Source organism: Orcinus orca, chromosome 8 (assembly GCF_937001465.1).
Source record: "Orcinus orca chromosome 8, mOrcOrc1.1, whole genome shotgun sequence".
Lineage (NCBI taxonomy): Eukaryota > Metazoa > Chordata > Mammalia > Artiodactyla > Delphinidae > Orcinus > Orcinus orca.
Window position 1 is genome coordinate 5,433,062 of NC_064566.1, and position 17,085 is coordinate 5,450,146.

Genomic DNA, 17,085 nt, shown 5'->3' on the forward strand with positions numbered 1-17,085 from the left:
TCCCCAGACCCTTTCCTCAGTGCCCCCATCCCTCGCCATCCGCTGTTTCGGGAGCCATGGGACCACCCGCTCTGGGGAAAGCGCTCTGTCCTGGCTGTGCCCTAAGGGACCAGCAGAGGGAGACAGACACCGTGTCCAGTCCCAGCTTCCAGCACAGAGACCAGGCTGGTCTGCCCTGGGGAGGGCAAGCAGGCACCCGAGGGTCCCAGCTCTGTGTCCAACACGGGGCTAGGCGCCCAGAAGGCATCCTCTCTGGCCAAGGTGGGCTTCCTACAGTGCCGGGGTGGGGGGTGGGGGGAAAGGAGAGACTTCAGAGAACTGGGGGCAGGGCGGGGATGAGGCCCCTAACTAAGAGCAGGGTGGCTCTGGAACCATCTTCCCTCTGTCCCCGCAGACCCCCAGCCCCTGGCGGGCAGGGTGTGGTCTCCGTAGGACCATGCTGTTCCGCGGGCACATACAGGAGATGCTTCAGAAAGCCTTGAGGGGGGGTGACTGAGTCCTACAGGCCCGAGTGCCAGTTCCTCCCGGCCCAGGAACCGGTTCCAGGCCAGGTGTGGTTCCCCAACTCTGGCTGCTCGGTTTCTCCCCAGCCACCCTCAAAGTCTCCCTTGACATCCCCCTGACCTCTGACCTCTCCCTTCTCGGCACTACAGCCGTTCTCACACCTGTCCGAGCTCTTGAGTCCCTGTTTCATTTAACAATGAAATTTTCATTTTGCAGCCGTCAGCGGCTGAAACCGACACGTGCTCAGGGCGCTCTGCCGAGGATCACGAGGTGGACCTCGGAAAGGAGGCTTTGGGGCCCGGCGAGCTCCTCACAGACAGATGGGGGCCGGCGCCCGGCACAGCCAGGGTGGGCTGTCTCCCCAGGTCGCTTCAGAGCTCACTGTGCCCTGTGTCCATCCTCCCCGCTCCGGCCGGCCCTCCTCCAAGACACTGACCCCCTATGAGGAAGCTGTCTGGGATGCCGAGGCAGACGCTCAGGATCGTTTATCGTTGGAGGAAAGCTGAGCGGCGGCCCAACTCCAGAACTCTCTAGAGTTCTGTGTCTGTGCCCAGTGCAGGGAGTCAGCATGGGGGTGCTGGGGACAGGCCTCAGGAAGAAGGCAGAGTGGAAAGAACAGAGTAGGTACAGACAGACAGACTTGTAGACATGGAGGCTTGCAGGGGTCGGGGCACATCCTTAGCAGAGAAGGGAGGATAGGGCCTGGAGGGCAGATAATGATAATATTTAACCTTGTCGCGTGTTAAGTGCCAGAGATTTGACTTGTGTTAACTGAGGAAGGCATCATTATCATCTCCCCTGTCTTATGCAAGAGAAAACTGAGGTGTAGAGGGGTCAAGTGGCTCTCCCAAGGTCACACAGCTGGTGAAGGCGGAGCGGCACCCTCATGTGCTGCCAAGCTCCCAGCAGTGCTGGGACAGCCCCCCAGAGGGGCCAAGTGCAGTCTGTCCTCTGACACCCGCCCCCCGCCCCCGGGGCCCCTGTGGAACCCAGACAGTCTGGAGAAAGCCTGAGAAGGCTGAAGGAGGAACGCTGGCGGGAAGGAGGGGGCAGAGCGGAGGAGCGGCAGTGACTCAGCAGGGCAGGATAAGGATCCTCCTGCAGGGTAAGAGAGAGGTAACCCCGCTCCTCTGCCGGGGTGCCGGAGTCCCAGAGCCCGAGGCATGGGGTGTCCAGGGCAATGGAACATCCCGGAGAATGGCGGGGGAGCTGCTGGCGGACTGGGGTGGTGGTGGAGCCCCTGAGGGTACCCCTCCTGCCCCTGTCTTCCTCACACAGCCATCACCCTGACATCCTTGCAGACGGGGAGCCAGCCCAGGTAGGGCAGGGGAGAGGCAGGCGGCAGGACCTGGTTCCTCTCCTCGGCTGGGAGGCACGGGCTGTGGGCGCCGTTTTTCTCGGGAGGCCTGAGCTGGGCCAGGTGTAGGTGGGGGATGCAGGACTATTGCTAAGGTAGGAGGAGGCCTTTGGCCCTGGGGTTTCCGCTGACATCACAGCCAGCTCAGGGTGAGGCAAGGCCCTCTGGGCTCCTGACCCTGGAAGAAAGGGGAAAGTGCACTCCCTGCCGCCTTTCCTCCCCCTGCTGCCCTCAGTGGCCCCTGCGCCTGCACAGTCACGCTGGAGCACGCGTGCGTAGTGGCGGAGGGGCGCCCCTCCCGGGGTGCACGTCCACACGGTCGGTCGGGCCCTCGGGAGGTACAGCCTTGTCCTGACTCTGTGCGCAGGCAGCCGTCTGCCTTCCAGCTCAGTGCTCATTCCATGATTCAGACTCACTGCTCTGCTCGCGGAATCCACAATTCCAGCTGAGGGGACTGAAGGCTCCCAGGCTGGCACCTCTCACCGACCCAGGAGGGCCACGTGGCATGGTTGGCCCAGTTAGTCGCGTGTGGCGGGTCGCGGGCAGGAGAGCCCAGGTCTCCTGCTCCAGGCACATGGGGACTCTCTGTCCCAGAGAACGTGCTCGTGTCCTGAGGAGAGAGACCAGGCGTGCCCCAGGTTAGATGCCTCATAGCCAGGGGGTGCTCTGCACGCGCTGCCGTCTCCGCATCCAGCCTCTTCTCCTTTCAAGAGTCCCTGCGCCTGCGCCGTGGGGGCAGTTAAGGGGGCGAGGTGCTCAAGGCAAACGGTCCTCAGTTCCAGCCCTGGTTCTACCTCCTGGTGTGACCTTAGACAAGCGACTTCACGTTACCAAGCCTCAGTGCCCTCGTGTGTAACATGGGGAAACTGCAGGTCTTATTTTCTAGGGTTATTCTAAGAATGGAATGAAATCATTCACAGAAAGCCTTAGCCCGGAACCTGACTCGTGGTGAGAGCTCAGTACGTTTCAACGCCTGTCATGAGTTAAGCCTGAGAGGCGCAAAGGAGCAGTGTGTCGCCAAGGAATGCCAGGCGTTGCAGCAGGCTGGCGGAGTCTCTGGGGCCGGCCGCTGCCTCTCCTGCCTGCGGCACAGGCCAGCCTCTGCCTCTTGACCCCAGGGCCTCTTGGGCCTCCTCTCTGTGTCCCTGGCACCTGGCACAGAGTAGGAACTCAAGGAATGTTTGGTGAACAAATGAATGAATGAGTGAATGTCCTTACTCATCTCTGTGGGCTTCTCCAATACCACACTGCTGCTCACCCACCAGGAGGGGACTGGACCAGAGGCTTCCCCGGACACCCCAGGGGTCAGGGCCCCTTCAATGCCAGTTCTGCATCTGCATGGGGCCTTTTGGGCATATAGAGAGCCTTCCCTGGGGATGCCAGTTATGGGGGGAGGAGGGGAGGCAGGAGGGAGGGGTGGAATCCTAGCCTGTCCCTGAGCCAACACTGACTCACCCCCAGCCCCTTGGAGGGCAGCTCAGTCGTCTCTGGGTGCCAGCCCTGCCCCCTACCCAGACACACCCTTTGAGGCCTGACCTGCCACCCCCTGCGGATGGTAAGGATTGAAGTCTGGAAGGCCAGAGAGGGCATCAAAACAGCATCCTCCTTATCAGCTCACTGATACTCCCACCATCCCATGGGAGGGGAGGCAGAGGTGGTCACAGCGCATTCCGCCAAGAGGTGGTGGGCTTGTCCCAAGGCCCGCCGCCCAATTGGAAGCCTGGCATCCTGACTCCCAGTCCTGCCCTCTGCCCTCTGCCCACGGCAGGCAGCCCCGTGAGCTACGCCCTTCGGCCTGTGGTTGGCTGCCGCTGCCCCTCCTGCCATCCAGCCACATTTCCATCCAGAAGCTCCACCTCCGCCCAGAGCTCTCCTTCCCTCATCATCCTCTGATCTCAGTTTAGTAGTGTCCCTTGTCACAAGACTGTGAAATTCTTGAAGGCAGGGGTGGGTTTTCCTTGTCTCTCTGTCCTTTACGGGACCTGGCACCCAGCAGGGGCTCAGGAAATACCTGTGCAACGCTTCGTGGGACAGATGGATCTGGAGCTCAGGGGGCCAGTGTCTCCTCTAACCTCTGCCCTGCCCCCAGCAGCAATCCCAGATCGTGAGAGCTGGCAGGGCCCCAAACAAACATCCCTTTCTGAGAGCCACAGGGGTGCAGGAACTTCCCCAAGTTCCCCAGCTGGAAATCAGAGGGCAGCCACCTGTGCCCACCACCCCACAGAAAGCCTGGAGGGGCTCTTGCTGCTCTGCTTCTCCCTTCTCCCCGCAACTCCCTCAGCCCAGCCCACTCTGGGATTTGGCAGAATAAAGGCACAGTCTTTATTCTAGCCCCTACCCCAAACCAACTGGCAGCTCCTAGCCTGCTGCCTTTGCCCAGACAGAGGGGCAGAGGGGCACTGGCAGCTTGGAGACGGAGTTGATTTTCCCTTTGGCAGTGGGGAAGATGGGGGAGGGGAGAGGCTTGCCCCCCACCCCCCACCCCATCCCCGCCAGGTGAGGGGAGAGGGCAGGGGTGCAAGTCCAGACAAGAGGCAGAGGGAGAACACGACTTCCCCAGCTTGTAGGGTCACGGCATCAAGCCCGGGGCGGTGTGGAAAGCCAGTTGTCCCTGCACCCAGCTGGCCTGGGTCCCCACTTCAGAGCTGCAGCCCTCGGTTCCTGCAGACCGAGGCTCTCTCTCTCGATTCCCGAGGTGAACATTTGCTGGCGGGGGTGAGGGCATGGGAAGCTTTCCTCCCCTTCCACTGCAGTCTGCTCCTCTTTGTGTCTCCTGCCCCGTCCCTTCTTTTCTCCCTCCTCTTCCCTCAGCCCCCCCTTCCTTCGGCTCCCCTCTCCCTCTTTCCCCTTTCTCCCCTGGCCCCTCCTCCTCTCCCGTGTTGGGGCCGCTTTCTCCCTGACTCAGCAAGGTGCTTTATAAGGTGCTGAGGGGCTCAGCCAAATCCAAACCACATTGTCTGTGCAGACACTCTCCACAAGGAGCAGGCTGCACACCAGGGGAGAAGGACTTGAGAGGCTCCCTTCTCCCCCTCCCGCTCCCCTTCCTTCTGTGGCTCCCTCCCTCTGGAAGGGTGGCTGCTAGGGGACCTCCTGGCCAGCCTCAGTGCCAGTCACCCCCTGGGCATCTGCCTCCTTGACCTTGGCCTGGGCATCAGAAGATCTTCGGGCTCACTGGCCAAGAATGTCATTGAAACTCCACAGCATTCTGGCTGGGGGAGGGGTGGGCGGGAGGCCCCCCCCCCCAGCACTTTTGCAAAGGGCCCTTCCAAGGCAGGTTTCATCAGAGCTGCCCCTGACGCCCCAGAAAATCCCCTGCCCCCAACCCCCCCGCCAGCTCCCCTTTCTCAGCTCATTTTCTCCTCGTTTAGGAAATGAAAGAAAGCGGAAAAAAAAACCCAAAACAAACCCAACAACAAAGTCTGTCCCACTCCAGTGAGGTAATTGAAAACAAACTTCTTCCCCACCCCCCCACCCCCCCCATCCCAGTTCTCGAAGTGCAGAAAAGGGAAGAGCTGCCCTGGGAACCCAGCGCTGGTCATGCCCACGCTGCCTGCTCTGACCCACAGGCTGCAGGGGCTATGGCAGGGCGGGCAGGGTGTCCTTCCTTCTCCGGTCGGGGGGGAGGGGGGACCCAGGGCAGGAGTGGTGAGCGCAGGCTCCGATGCTATTCCAGAGAGGAATCACCTCTCAGGTCTGGCCCACCACCTCTCCCTCCTTGAAACAGCAAATAAACAACAACAAAAGCAACGTATTACCAAGTGATTTAATTGGCGGTCCGGTTCTAGAGCACTCAAGCCTTGGAGACCAAGTGACCGTCCCCCAAGAAAAGTCACAGAGTGGGGATGTCTGCAGGCCTCCAGATGAGAGCTGTTTCCTTTGCACGCTCCTTGGCAGCCCTCTGTACAGGGAGGAAGGGAGACCCTCCAGGGAGGGTCTGGGCTACGGGTCCCCTAGGAATCCCGCCCCGGCAAGTCCCAACCCAGGCCTGAGGGAAGGACGCAGGGAGAGCACTCCACACTCAAGACCACCCCCACCCCAGCACCGGAAAAAACCTACAATCCAAACCCCAAAAGCAGGAGATGGCCAAATGGCTTCTTGGGGAAGCATTTCACAAGTGGGGACTCTTGGTCTGTCCATCGCCTTGAATTCGAGCGGTCCCGCTGAGTCACCCCTGAAGCCTCTGGTGTTGAAACTGGTCCGGTGCCTCGTGCTGATTAATGAATTACAAATCCCCAACCCATGAGCACTCTCCTGGCGGCTGGGAAGAAGAATGAAGAACCCTGTGAACTTGAGGGAAAAACCCTCAGCCAAGTGCCCTCTTCTCTCCTCCACGCTGGGCAGTGGGCCTGTGTTGCCCTCTTCTTGCCCCCCACGGGGCATTGTGAGCCGGTTAGTCACCTGCCCCAGCCCCAGAGCCTCGCTTAGTCTCAGCTTTTGGAAATGGGACAGGCGGCGGGACAATAGGCAAGGGGGGCGGTCAGCCCAGACAAAGGGCAGCAGGAAAAACACCATCACTTGCTTCGAAGCCAGCTCGCTGGCATTTGGGAGGATGTGTCATTGCATTTACTCAGGGGGAGGGGGAGGGGGAGGGGAGGGAAGGTTAGAGACTTGGAGGCAGAGGTAGGGTGAGAGCTGGGACCCCGCCGGGCAGGGGGCAGGCGCCCCGGGCCGACACCGAGGGAGAAGAAAAGGAGAGGCCGGCTCACTCCCCTGGCTCTTGGGAGTTTGCAGAAGCACTGATGCCCTCCCGCCCCCTCCCCCAGGGAGGCCCAGGGTGGTACCGCCGCAGCCTCGCCTCACCTCACCCCCCCTCGGTGTTGTGGGAGGGAGAGGAGCCCCAGAAGCCCTCCCTTCCCTCCTCCCCCCTCCTCCCCCCACCCCGGGGAGGGCTGCTACAATTTGTGGTTACAGCTTTACACGTCAGAAAAAAAAAGTTTGCAGAATGTCCCACACCGAAAAAAAAAAAAAAATCCGAAACCGAGCGAAAAAAACCTGCGAGTGGGCCTGGCGGATGGGATTATTAAAGCTTCGCCGGAGCCGCGGCTCGCCCTCCCACTCCGCCAGCCTCCGGGAGAGGAGCCGCGCCCGGCCCGCCCGGCCCCCAGCCCCATGGACCTCCGAGCAGGTAGGAGCCAGGCGTCCGAGGCCCCGGCCCCCGCCCCCGCCCGGGAGCCGCGAGATCCGGTTCCAGTCCTTCCCCCTGGGAGTCCCGAGCCGGGGCCCGGCCGGGGAGCCGGGCGCTGCCCCCGTCCGCGGGGCTCGGGCCAGGGGAGGCACGGCCGGGCGCCTTCGAGAGGGGCCGGGCGGGGACGCGGCATTCCCTGAGTCCGCTCGGCGGGGAGCCCCGGCGGCCCGCAGACCTGGGAGGCGGCCACCTGGAGCCCGGCGAGGCGGGGTCGCGGGATCCCGGAGGAGAGAGCCCCGCGCAAAAGTCGGGGAGAGCGCGTCCGAGGCGGGAGCGGGGCTGCGGGAGGGAGACGCGGCGCGCGGGGAGAAGGGGGCCGGGAGAGGAAGAGGGAGGGAGGGAGGGAGGCACGGGGAGCCCGAGGCCGGGCCGGCGGGAGGCGAGGAGAGGCCGACACCTCGGGCCGCGCCGCTCTCCCTCCCCGGCCCGCCGGGAGGGGAGGGCGGGAAGGAGGGCGGGCGAGAGTAGAGAGGAGGGCGGAGGGCAGAGCGGAGCCTGGCTGGTCCGGGCCGGGCCGCGGGAGTCGCGGCTTCCTCGCTGCGCGCCGGGCGGCCGGAGCCCACCATGCTGCCCGCAGCGGGGGAGCCGGCGGCAGGTAGGGGCCGGGCGGCGGGGCGGGAGGCGGCAGCGAGCCCCCCGGGCCGGCCCGCCGTGGCCTGGGAGTGATTAGTGCGGGGGGCGGGCGCAGCCCGGCCGGACCGGGCAGGAAAGTCTGTCACCGGCCGGGGAGCTGAGGCAGCGGCCGCTCGGCCCCGGCAGCCCGCGGGAGGGCGGGCGGGCAGGGCAGGGAATTGACGCGCGGGAAAGGGCAGCGGCCCGGCCGAGCCCGGAGCCCGGCGCCCCGGACCCCGCCCCCGCCCCCGCCGCCGGGAAGGGAGAGACCGGGCGGGAGCGGGCCGGGGGCGGGGCCGGGGGCGCGGGGGCCACACAGGGGGAAGGCGCCGCCGCTTCGGGGAGGGGGCCGGGAGCGAGAGGTCACCGCCGAGGGTGAGGGCCGGCCGAGTTCTCGGGCCGAGCCCCTCGAGGGAAACCCCAAGTCCCCGGGCCTCGCCAGAGTGCCCTCATCCCTGCTCTCCCTACCTTCCTTCCCAGCAACTCCACACTGCGCTCCAGAAGCCCTCCCCAGACTCCCAATCCCAGAGGACGCGTCCCTGTTTCCTCCTGCGCCCGGCCTGGCCCTCCCCGCTGGGGTAGGAGGGGGCTGCCAGGAGGGGAGGGGGCTGGAGGCTTGGCTCGGCAGGAGCGGTCCGAGCCTCGGAGAGAGGCTGTGGGTGCAGGCACTGGACCCACTCCTCTGTCAGGCGCTCTCTGACCCTGACCCATACAGGCTGACACCTCTGAGCTTTCACTGTCCCCACGGACACCCTCCCGGCTCCAGGAGCACACAACTGTTCCCCCCGCCCCCGCCGTAGGACACAGGGATACATCCCCCTGACAGATCAGACCCATTCCCCCCACTGGCTCAGACACCCTCGCTGCCCTGGAGCCAGGCACTCAACCAGGGGAGGAAACGGGCATCAGGCAGAGGTGGCAGCAACTGTCACCCAGCCGCCCCAGAAGTCTCTCCTCCCAACTGATGTAATGGCTCCCTCTCCCCCTGCCAGAGCCCTGCGCTGGGCCCGTTCACACTTCTGCACACCACCCCTCTGCACCAGCTACTCCATTAGTGACACTTCACATTCCTCCCCACAATCCCACCTGCCTATTCACACCCTGGCTCCTGCACGCTCCCTCTGAGCCCCTCCCATACCCGCTGGATAACAACACCTTTTCAAGCACACCTACACAATTGCCGGACTCTTTCCTTCATGTTGCCCCTGTGCCTGCCTTCTGCTGGCTGCCCAGCTCCCCGGCTCCACCCAGGGTCCTCTTGCAGCACCATCCGGACCCTCTGGCTCCAACAAAAGCCCAACTCCTGGGTGGGAATGGACTCCACAAGGCTGGAAGGCTGGCCCGCCCATCTGTTTCTTTCCCTGGGCCTCAGTTTCTTCTTCTGTCCTTTAGGCTGGACGAGAAGGGCAGGGAGGGGGCTGCTGATGAGCACAGCAGAGGTGGAGCATCACGTGGTCTGGAATTTCACACGCACAGTGTAACCCCTTCACACAAGCCCAGTCACCGGATGAGCTGGTGACAAAGTGAGGTCTCCTCACTTCTGGGCCCGTGTGTACCCACTCACTAAGCCGATTCTCAGTTGCCTGGGGGATAGGGAACCAAGGAGAGGATGGAAGGGAGAGAAGGAACAGAGGGGAGGGCAGCCAGCCTAGAGGACAAGGAAAGATGGGCTGTTTCTTTGGGCCCTTCCCTGAGAAGGGGGGCTGGGAGGTGACCCCCAGGGCCGTTTCCTGGATCTCACACCACAGTGGACCCACCACCCCCTAAACCACTCGTCCCCTCAGTGCACCTCAACACACCCCTCCAAGGTCACCAGGATGCCAGTCCTGGTCTGGCCTTTCCTCTGGCTCCCACATTCAGCCCAGCACCTCTGGAGCTCTGCGATGCCTCCCCGGCTCCTACCTGTTAGGCTGATGGCTCTTAGCCACCAATCCCAGGTGCACGGTCTCCTGGCTGACCTGTCCTACCCACCCTGACTACCCTGGCGTATTTGCACTGCTGAGCACCCTACCTTCACTGCGTGAGGTCAGACTGGGGGAGACAGGCTGAGGGGGCAGCTGCCTAAACATGCGTATACGGGTATGCCTGCCTGTGTAGCCGTGTCAGGGTGGCCATGCGCTTGCATGGGCTGAGTGTGTGTGTGTGTGTGTGTGTGTGTGTGTTCATGAGGGGGGGCCTCGGTTCCCAGGGCCCAGGGATCTGGATGGAATTAGGGGCTGGCCCGGGCGGGGGCCAGGATGGGGGGTGGGGGGGCCGCAGCAGGAAACGTGAGCTGCTCTCATTAGCTCCTCACGTGCTCAGCTGGATTTATAAACACAGGGGAAGACGGGATGTAAACAATCAGTGGGCAGCAGCCAGAAGCAGAGCTGGGGCGGGGGCTGGGCGGGGGGCCAGGACTCCGGGAGGGGGCCCAGGAATCAGCCCCCGGTGGCCGGTCCACCTGCACACCACGAGCCTGGAGAGGGCTCCAGGATGCCCACTGGGCTTGCCCTCCTAGGAACACAGGCAAGTGGCGAGCTGTGCTGAGTTCCAGTGCTCACGACTAAACCACAGGTGTTCCCTGCCCCGGAAGGCTTTCAGTTCTGCTGCCTAAGATATGGGACATCTTGCCCAGAGTGGAGGCTGTCCTAATGGAGTGTAGAGCCCTGTCACCTTACTCCTCTCCTGGCCTCTTCTCCCTCTGGATTTCTGAGGCTCCTTCCCTCTTTCTGGTTCTCTCCATGGGTCAATCCCGAAGCTCCTTCAGCTTCCCCCCCGCCCCCCCCCCCAGCCTTCAGTGACACAGTTACCTCAGAACTGAAATATTCCTGGAAACACCGGCCTTGTCTGGTTAATTTCACGAGCCGTTTTTCTGCCCAGATGACTTCGTTCTTGTTTTTGCAAAGGCTTCTCCCCCTGCTGTCCCTGTATAGGGAGCCAATCCTCCCCAGGGATGTCCCGCAGGGCCCAGAAGGGGAGGGGGCAAACAAGGCCCAGAGCTGGGTTCCTGACCCCCCCTACCCCCCCGCACCACCGTGGGCCAGGCAGAGCCCAGTCCCAGAACTCTGGCTAGCAAGGCTGCCCGGAGCAGGGTGTGGGGTAAAGAGGCGAGCCTAGTGCTCAACTGCTGCTTCAGCTGGGACCCTCGGCCTTGCCACTAACTGCGAGAAGAGACCAGGCTCAATCCTGAAAGCTACCTCAAGGCTGCAAGGACTGCTGCCCACCTCAGCAGGTCTCCAGCCTCTGAAACTAACCCCACATTGTACCCAAAGGATCCTGGAGGTGACTCAGCCAGATAGCCAGGCTGAAGGCAGCAGAGGAGAAGGGCCTGGAATTGTGTTGGGATGTGAAGAACGGAGAATAGGAAGGAACTCAGAGAGTCAGCAAGAGCTAGGGGTGGAAAGGAAGAATGAGGAAGGGACCGTTTGGGAGGGAAGCCACAGGCTGCAGATGGGGAAGAGGAGAAGGGGAGCCTGTCTCCCCAGGGAGCAGTTATGAGCCTGATCCTGCTTTCTGTCCTAAAACACACATGGATGGGGCGCACACTCACTCACACACACACACACACACACACACACACACACACACACAGCCTAGAACCAAGAGCCCTCCACCCGAGAGGGCAGGGTTCCTGAGACTAGTGGCAGCCCTGCTACTGCATTCTGTCAGTGAAGCCAGCCAGGAAAGCATCTGAGAGTCAGGACTGAGCAGCTGCGCCATTGCCAAAGTTCCCACCTGAGCCCTGCACTCTCAGAGACATTCCATAGAGCGTGACTCCTAAACGCCTCCTCGTTTGTAGCCCTCTCTAAAGCCCCGACCCAGTGTTATGACTAAGTCTAAACCTACCTAGTCTTAATACTTTCTTAACTCCACACTTATCTTAAGTACAATCAAATTGTTAAACCCCCATCCAACTTATTTCTATCAAAGCAACGTATGTCATTGTAGAAAATTTGACAGTATATAATGTAAACTATACGGGGTTTTTTTGTTGTTTGTTTTTTGTTTTGCGGTACGCGGGCCTCTCACTGTTGCGGCCTCTCCCGTTGCGGAGCAACAGGCTCCAGACGCGCAGGCTCAGCGGCCATGGCTCACGGGCCCAGCCGCTCCACGGCATGTGGGATCTTCCCGGACCGGGGCACGAACCCGTGTCCCCTGCATCGGCAGACGGACTCTCAACCACTGCGCCACCAGGGAAGCCCTATAATGTAAACTAGAAGAAAGAAACCACTCGTGATCTCACACCTACCCAAGCTCAAAGCCCAAACTAGCCCTACTCTTGCTGACAGGCCATGCATCACCCCATCTGACAGCTAAATCAACAAATTCACAAACCTTAGCCCCAGCCAACCCTCTGCCTGCCCAGACCTAACCACATCCCCCAGCTGGACTCAAACCTCAACCACACTCAGTCAGCCAAATCCCAATAAACTAACCTGAAGCTTTGAAAGGAACCCAGTCCGTAAACCTAACCTAGCTCAATGCCAATTATAGCCTTACTCTACCCTAACCCTCATTGCCACTGCCAGTCCCAATGCCCACTGACTCCTGGCCTAGTGCTCTTGACCTTGGACCTCACCTAAAAGCTGGGAAAGTCATGTTTCCCAACTGCCTAGTCTGTCCTCACAGCATTGACCCCCTGGCCTCTGGTATCCTGCGGGGCCCAAACCCTCCAGCACCATCATCAGACAAGCCCTACTCGGCAGATACATCATATTCTCTCTCTCTCTCTCTCTCTCTCTCTCTCCCCTCCCCCTGCCCCCTCTCTTCGCTGCAGGCAGATCACCGCAGATCACCGGGTCTCATTCAGGTCACACTTTTCCCCATCCAATACCCTAGAGGAGAATGGGGCAGATCTCCACGCTGCAGCCAGCCTCTCAGAGTGACACTAAATCTCCTTCAATCTAAGTCGATCCTACACTTTCCACACCCGGGAATCAAATCCCAGAATGTACCCACCACCGCCTGCCGGAGCCAGCCCCGTGTCCTTCAGCCCGCCCCTGGTGGTCCACAGCTCCACCTTGCCTCTGACCCCGGTGGTTTGACCCTATGTCCTGCCTCTGGCTCAACTCCCACTCCTGGCCGCCTCTGGGGCGCCCCTCTCAGGGCTGACTTCTCTCAGTTTGAAGCTCTGACACGTGCTGTTTCCCAACCCCTTGGCTCCCCCTAAGCTGCAGTGGGACCCGGAGGGTGGGAGAGGAGGCCGAGGTACACCTGGAACCTGGGAATACTGATCCTGATCCGCAGTCCCTTGGCCTGGTCCCCCATGTACACACACACACACGCGCACGCACGTGCACACACACACGTACGCATGTCGGCACACATAGCGACTTAGCTGACGCACAAATACTCTCCAGTACCTCCTGGTAGACACACAGGCCAAGTCCTCTTCCTCAGACACATACATGCCTCCATGCACACACTTTCTCAGGCCAGGAACACTCCCCTCTTCCACTCCCCGCACCTCCCATCTGGTGGTCCACCCTCACCCCCTCCCAGCCTATGGTGGGGACAGACACCTGAGGGGCTGCTAGCTAGCTTCCTTGACCGGGCCGGGCCACCCTCACGCGTCTCGCCGTCTTGTCCACAGGGGACTCGTGGGGGATGCTCGCGTGCCTGTGCACCGTGCTCTGGCACCTCCCTGCAGTGCCAGCCCTCAACCGCACAGGGGACCCAGGGCCTGGCCCCTCCATCCAGAAAACCTATGACCTCACCCGCTACCTGGAGCACCAGCTCCGCAGCTTGGCTGGGACCTATGTGAGTATCCAGGGCAGCTCAGGGGCTGGGAGTTGGGTGAAGAATGGGAGTGGGGGAAGAGAGGCCCACCGGTGGGGGTCCTGGTGAATGATGGGGTGATGGGGAGGGCCTGTCCCCGCCCTTCCCTCTTAGGGAGGGCGCCCCTCCTCCCCATCCCTGGCCCCAGGACTAGGCATGTGGGCAGGCCTCGCACCCGCCTTGGCCCCTCGCCCTGCTGGCTGCCGGCCCAGCCGCCCGCCTCCCCCTGGGGGCCGGGGAAGTCTCCTCTGTTTACACCGTCTTGTGGTGTCTCTCGTGCACGGGTGGGGCTGGGTGGGGATGGAGGGGCCCCACCTCCCGTGCCTGTGTTCCAGCTCGTCTCTGCCCCAGACCTGGGGCCCTGCAGCTCTGGACCCATGGGCCTCCCTTCTGTCTGCCTCTCCCATCCTAGCTGGGCCTCCTAGGGGGGACTTGGGGGAAGGGGGCTGCAGGGAACCCAGGCCAGGAGTGGCAGGGGGTTCAGGGTGCAGTTGGACCCTGTGCCATAAGGATCTGGGGGCGGTCCAGAGGTGCTCAGAGAGCCCAGGAGGGAAGGCAGGAGGGTCAGGGTTCCGAGGACCGTGGGGAACTGGCCCCTCTTCCCGTGTTCCTCTTCCACATCCCAGACCCTACTTTGGAGCCAGGGAAAGAAAGGGGAGGAGGGTGGCGGGGGGAGCTGGCTCCGGCCCCAGGATACACCGAGGAAATGAGTTTGTCTCTGTGCTTGTCAGCGTGGGAACCTCCCCCGGGCCCTTGCCTATCCCAGGCCTCGCCCCTCGCTTCTCCCTTTCTCTCCCAGCTGAACCATCTCCCTCGCCCTTTCCCGGGGCCCCAGGCCTCTCCCCGGAGGCTTGGCAAGGCTCTCTCCTCTTCCCCAGACTGTCCTCGATACCCTTCCTCCTGCCCAGCTTTTGAGATGGCCTCACTTTCTTCCTTCTGCCGCCTCGCGCCTATGAGCGCTTCTTTGGGGGCTTAGTGAGTACCTTGTCCCCTGCCCTTCAGCTGGTGGACCATGCGTGCCAAGGGGCAAAGGCAGCTCGGATGGTCATGAGCCCCTCTGCCTTTCCACCCAGGGCAGCTTGGATGCTCACGGGCCCCTCTGCCTTTCCACCCGCTCTTCCCTCTCTGGTTTCCCGTCCAGAAAACCTTTGCTTGACTGCTACCCCCCTAGCTCCCGACCCTTTTTCTCCCCGGGCTGCCAAATCTCTTGAAGGAGTGGTCTGCAGCCTCTGCCTCCACTTCCTCTCCACCCACTCACTCCTTAACCCCCTGCAATCTGGCTTCGAGGCCACTGGAACGGTTCTCTCCAAGGTCGTCAGGCACCTCCTTCTTGCCAAACCCAATGGCATTTCTAAGGTTCATTCTCCTCGCTCTCTGTTTTGCAGCCCCACTGCTGAGCGTTGCTGCCTTCTTGAACTCCTCTCCTTGGCTCTGACTCTCCTGGTCCACCTTCACCTCTGCAGCCTGGCCTCCTGGGTCCTCATGGCTCCTCTTCCTCTCTCTCCCAACCCCCACAGTGGGCGCTCTCCCAAGGCTGGTACTCTCAGCCAATCAGCGCGTCCTTCCTGAGTTTCTCCTGCGTGTTATTCTCTTTCTGCACTTCTCCATAGGAGAGCTCATCACCCCCATTGCTTCAACTGTCACCTCCATGCAAATGACTTCCCCAGAGAAACTTAGGGGAGGCCCGAGAACAGAGAGGCCTAGCGTGGAGGTGGGGCCCGTGTCAGGGGACACAGGAAATAGCAGCTTTGGGGGCAGGTATCTCCCGGCAGGCAGGCGAGCTGGCTTCTCCGCCCCTCTCCCTCCCCATCGCCCTCTCCTTTTCACAGCTGAACTACCTGGGCCCCCCTTTCAACGAGCCTGACTTCAACCCACCTCGGCTCGGGGCGGAGACTCTGCCCAGGGCCACTGTCAACCTGGAGGTGTGGCAAAGCCTCAACGACAGACTGCGGCTGACCCAGAACTACGAGGCCTACAGCCACCTCCTGTGCTACCTGCGTGGCCTCAACCGCCAGGCCGCCACGGCTGAGCTGCGCCGCAGCCTGGCCCACTTCTGCACCAGCCTCCAGGGCCTGCTGGGCAGCATCGCGGGTGTCATGGCAGCTCTGGGCTACCCGCTGCCCCAGCCTCTGCCCGGGACTGAGCCCACCTGGACGCCTGGCCCTGCCCACAGTGACTTCCTCCAGAAGATGGATGACTTCTGGCTGCTGAAGGAACTGCAGACCTGGCTGTGGCGCTCGGCCAAGGACTTCAACCGGCTCAAGAAGAAGATGCAGCCTCCGGCAGCCGCGGTCACCCTGCACCTGGAGGCCCATGGCTTCTGATCCCTGACCTTTACCACCGTCTCTTTCCCCTCCGCCTTCAAGCCCTGCTCCCACTCTGGGAGGGAGAAAGGCGTACACCAACACTTGTTGAGCCAGGAGACAGAAGCCATGAGCCTCTAGCCCTCCCTGGACTGGGAGGAGGGTGTGATGCAATAAGGCCCATCCCCTCCCCGCTTCCCTAAGTCCTACGGGTCTGGGGAAGAGGTGCAATAGGCCCCATCCCATTTCCACAGGACGTGATGCTCAAGGGAACCCACAATGGTTCAAGTTGGTGCAAGGCTCTCACAGCTTCCTGCTCCCTGCCAACCACTTGCCAGTGCCCACCCAGCCCCTCAAGTGGCACTGCCAGGAAGCGTGCCTGTAGGGCAGGGAGGGGGCCACCATCGCATGTGCCTTTCTGGGGTGAAGCCCTTTGGCTGCCCTGCTCTCCTTAGATGGGTGTTGCTCCCCTACCCCCAAATAACTCAATACATCCCATTCGGGAAACAAACACAGTGGCAAGTCCAAACAGGAAGAGATGGGATCAAAAATGGAAGAGGTGGGATCTGCATTGGAGGTAATACTGAAAGCAGAGGGGCAGGGACAGACTGGACCCAGGGGTCCCCAAGGCAGTCGGTGGCACAGGGTGGCAACCAAAAGGACATTGCCTTGAATTTTCTTGCCAGCCCCAGGGTGCCTCCAATCCGCCCCCTTTCCCAGGGTATCTGTGGGTTGCCCAGGCTGGGGAGGGCAGCCATAGCCACAGCCACAGAACTTCCTGAAAGTTTACATTGCAGTAGCATTTCGGGGTGCGGGGGGGCAGCTCCCCCAGGCCCTGCCCCCCAGCCCCACCCACTCATGACTCTAAGTTTGTTGTATTAATATTTATTTATTTGGAGATGTTATTTATTAGATGATATTTATTGCAGAATTTCTATTCTTGTATTAACAAATAAAATGCTTGCCCCAGAACTTCATCTCTTTGCTTGGCCTTGCCCCGCCCCCTGGCTCTCCTCATTGCTCTCTGGGCCTTCCTGCCTCCTCCCCACCACCCCCGCCACCACCCCCGCCCCCCCCCCCCGCCCCGGCCCTACACCTGCTGGTGGAGGGCCAGAAGCCCAAGGGTTAGCTCAGGAGATGCCAAGAGCTGGGGAAGAGGCTCTCTCCCCTGTGTCCACTGGGAAGACATGAACACAGCAGACTCCACTAATGCCCCTCCACCTACCCCTCCTCTAGTCCTCCCAAATATCTGTCTGTCGCTTACCTTCCTTCTCCCAGCCTTTGCTCGTCTACCTCACTCTGGCTTACTTTAGTGGTCTTATGGGTCTGTCCCCCTGCACAGCTGTCTTTCTGCCCTCCGGTGCTCT

General features: G+C 61.7%; 1 protein-coding gene and 1 long non-coding RNA gene across 4 annotated transcripts; both read left to right on the forward strand.

Annotated features, from left to right (window-relative positions):
- The first annotated feature begins 1,611 nt into the window (after positions 1-1,611).
- On the forward strand, positions 1,612-5,967 carry LOC125965206 (uncharacterized). The gene is made up of 2 exons (XR_007478848.1): positions 1,612-1,822; positions 5,230-5,967. It is a non-coding gene; the product is annotated as an uncharacterized LOC125965206 (long non-coding RNA).
- A 477-nt stretch (positions 5,968-6,444) lies between these two features.
- CLCF1 (cardiotrophin like cytokine factor 1) lies at positions 6,445-16,690 on the forward strand. Of its 3 annotated transcripts, none has more exons than XM_004278004.3 (3): positions 6,445-6,986; positions 13,231-13,397; positions 15,245-16,690. In XM_004278004.3, exons 1-3 carry the CDS (start codon positions 6,971-6,973, stop codon positions 15,737-15,739), a joined length of 678 nt encoding a protein of 225 aa, XP_004278052.1. In that variant the 5' UTR covers positions 6,445-6,970; the 3' UTR covers positions 15,740-16,690. The 3 variants fall into 3 exon arrangements, with proteins under 3 accessions (XP_004278052.1, XP_033258278.1, XP_033258279.1); XM_033402387.2 differs by lacking the exon at positions 6,445-6,986 and adding an exon at positions 7,424-7,641; XM_033402388.2 differs by lacking the exon at positions 6,445-6,986 and adding an exon at positions 7,657-8,236.
- The last annotated feature ends 395 nt before the right edge of the window (positions 16,691-17,085 follow it).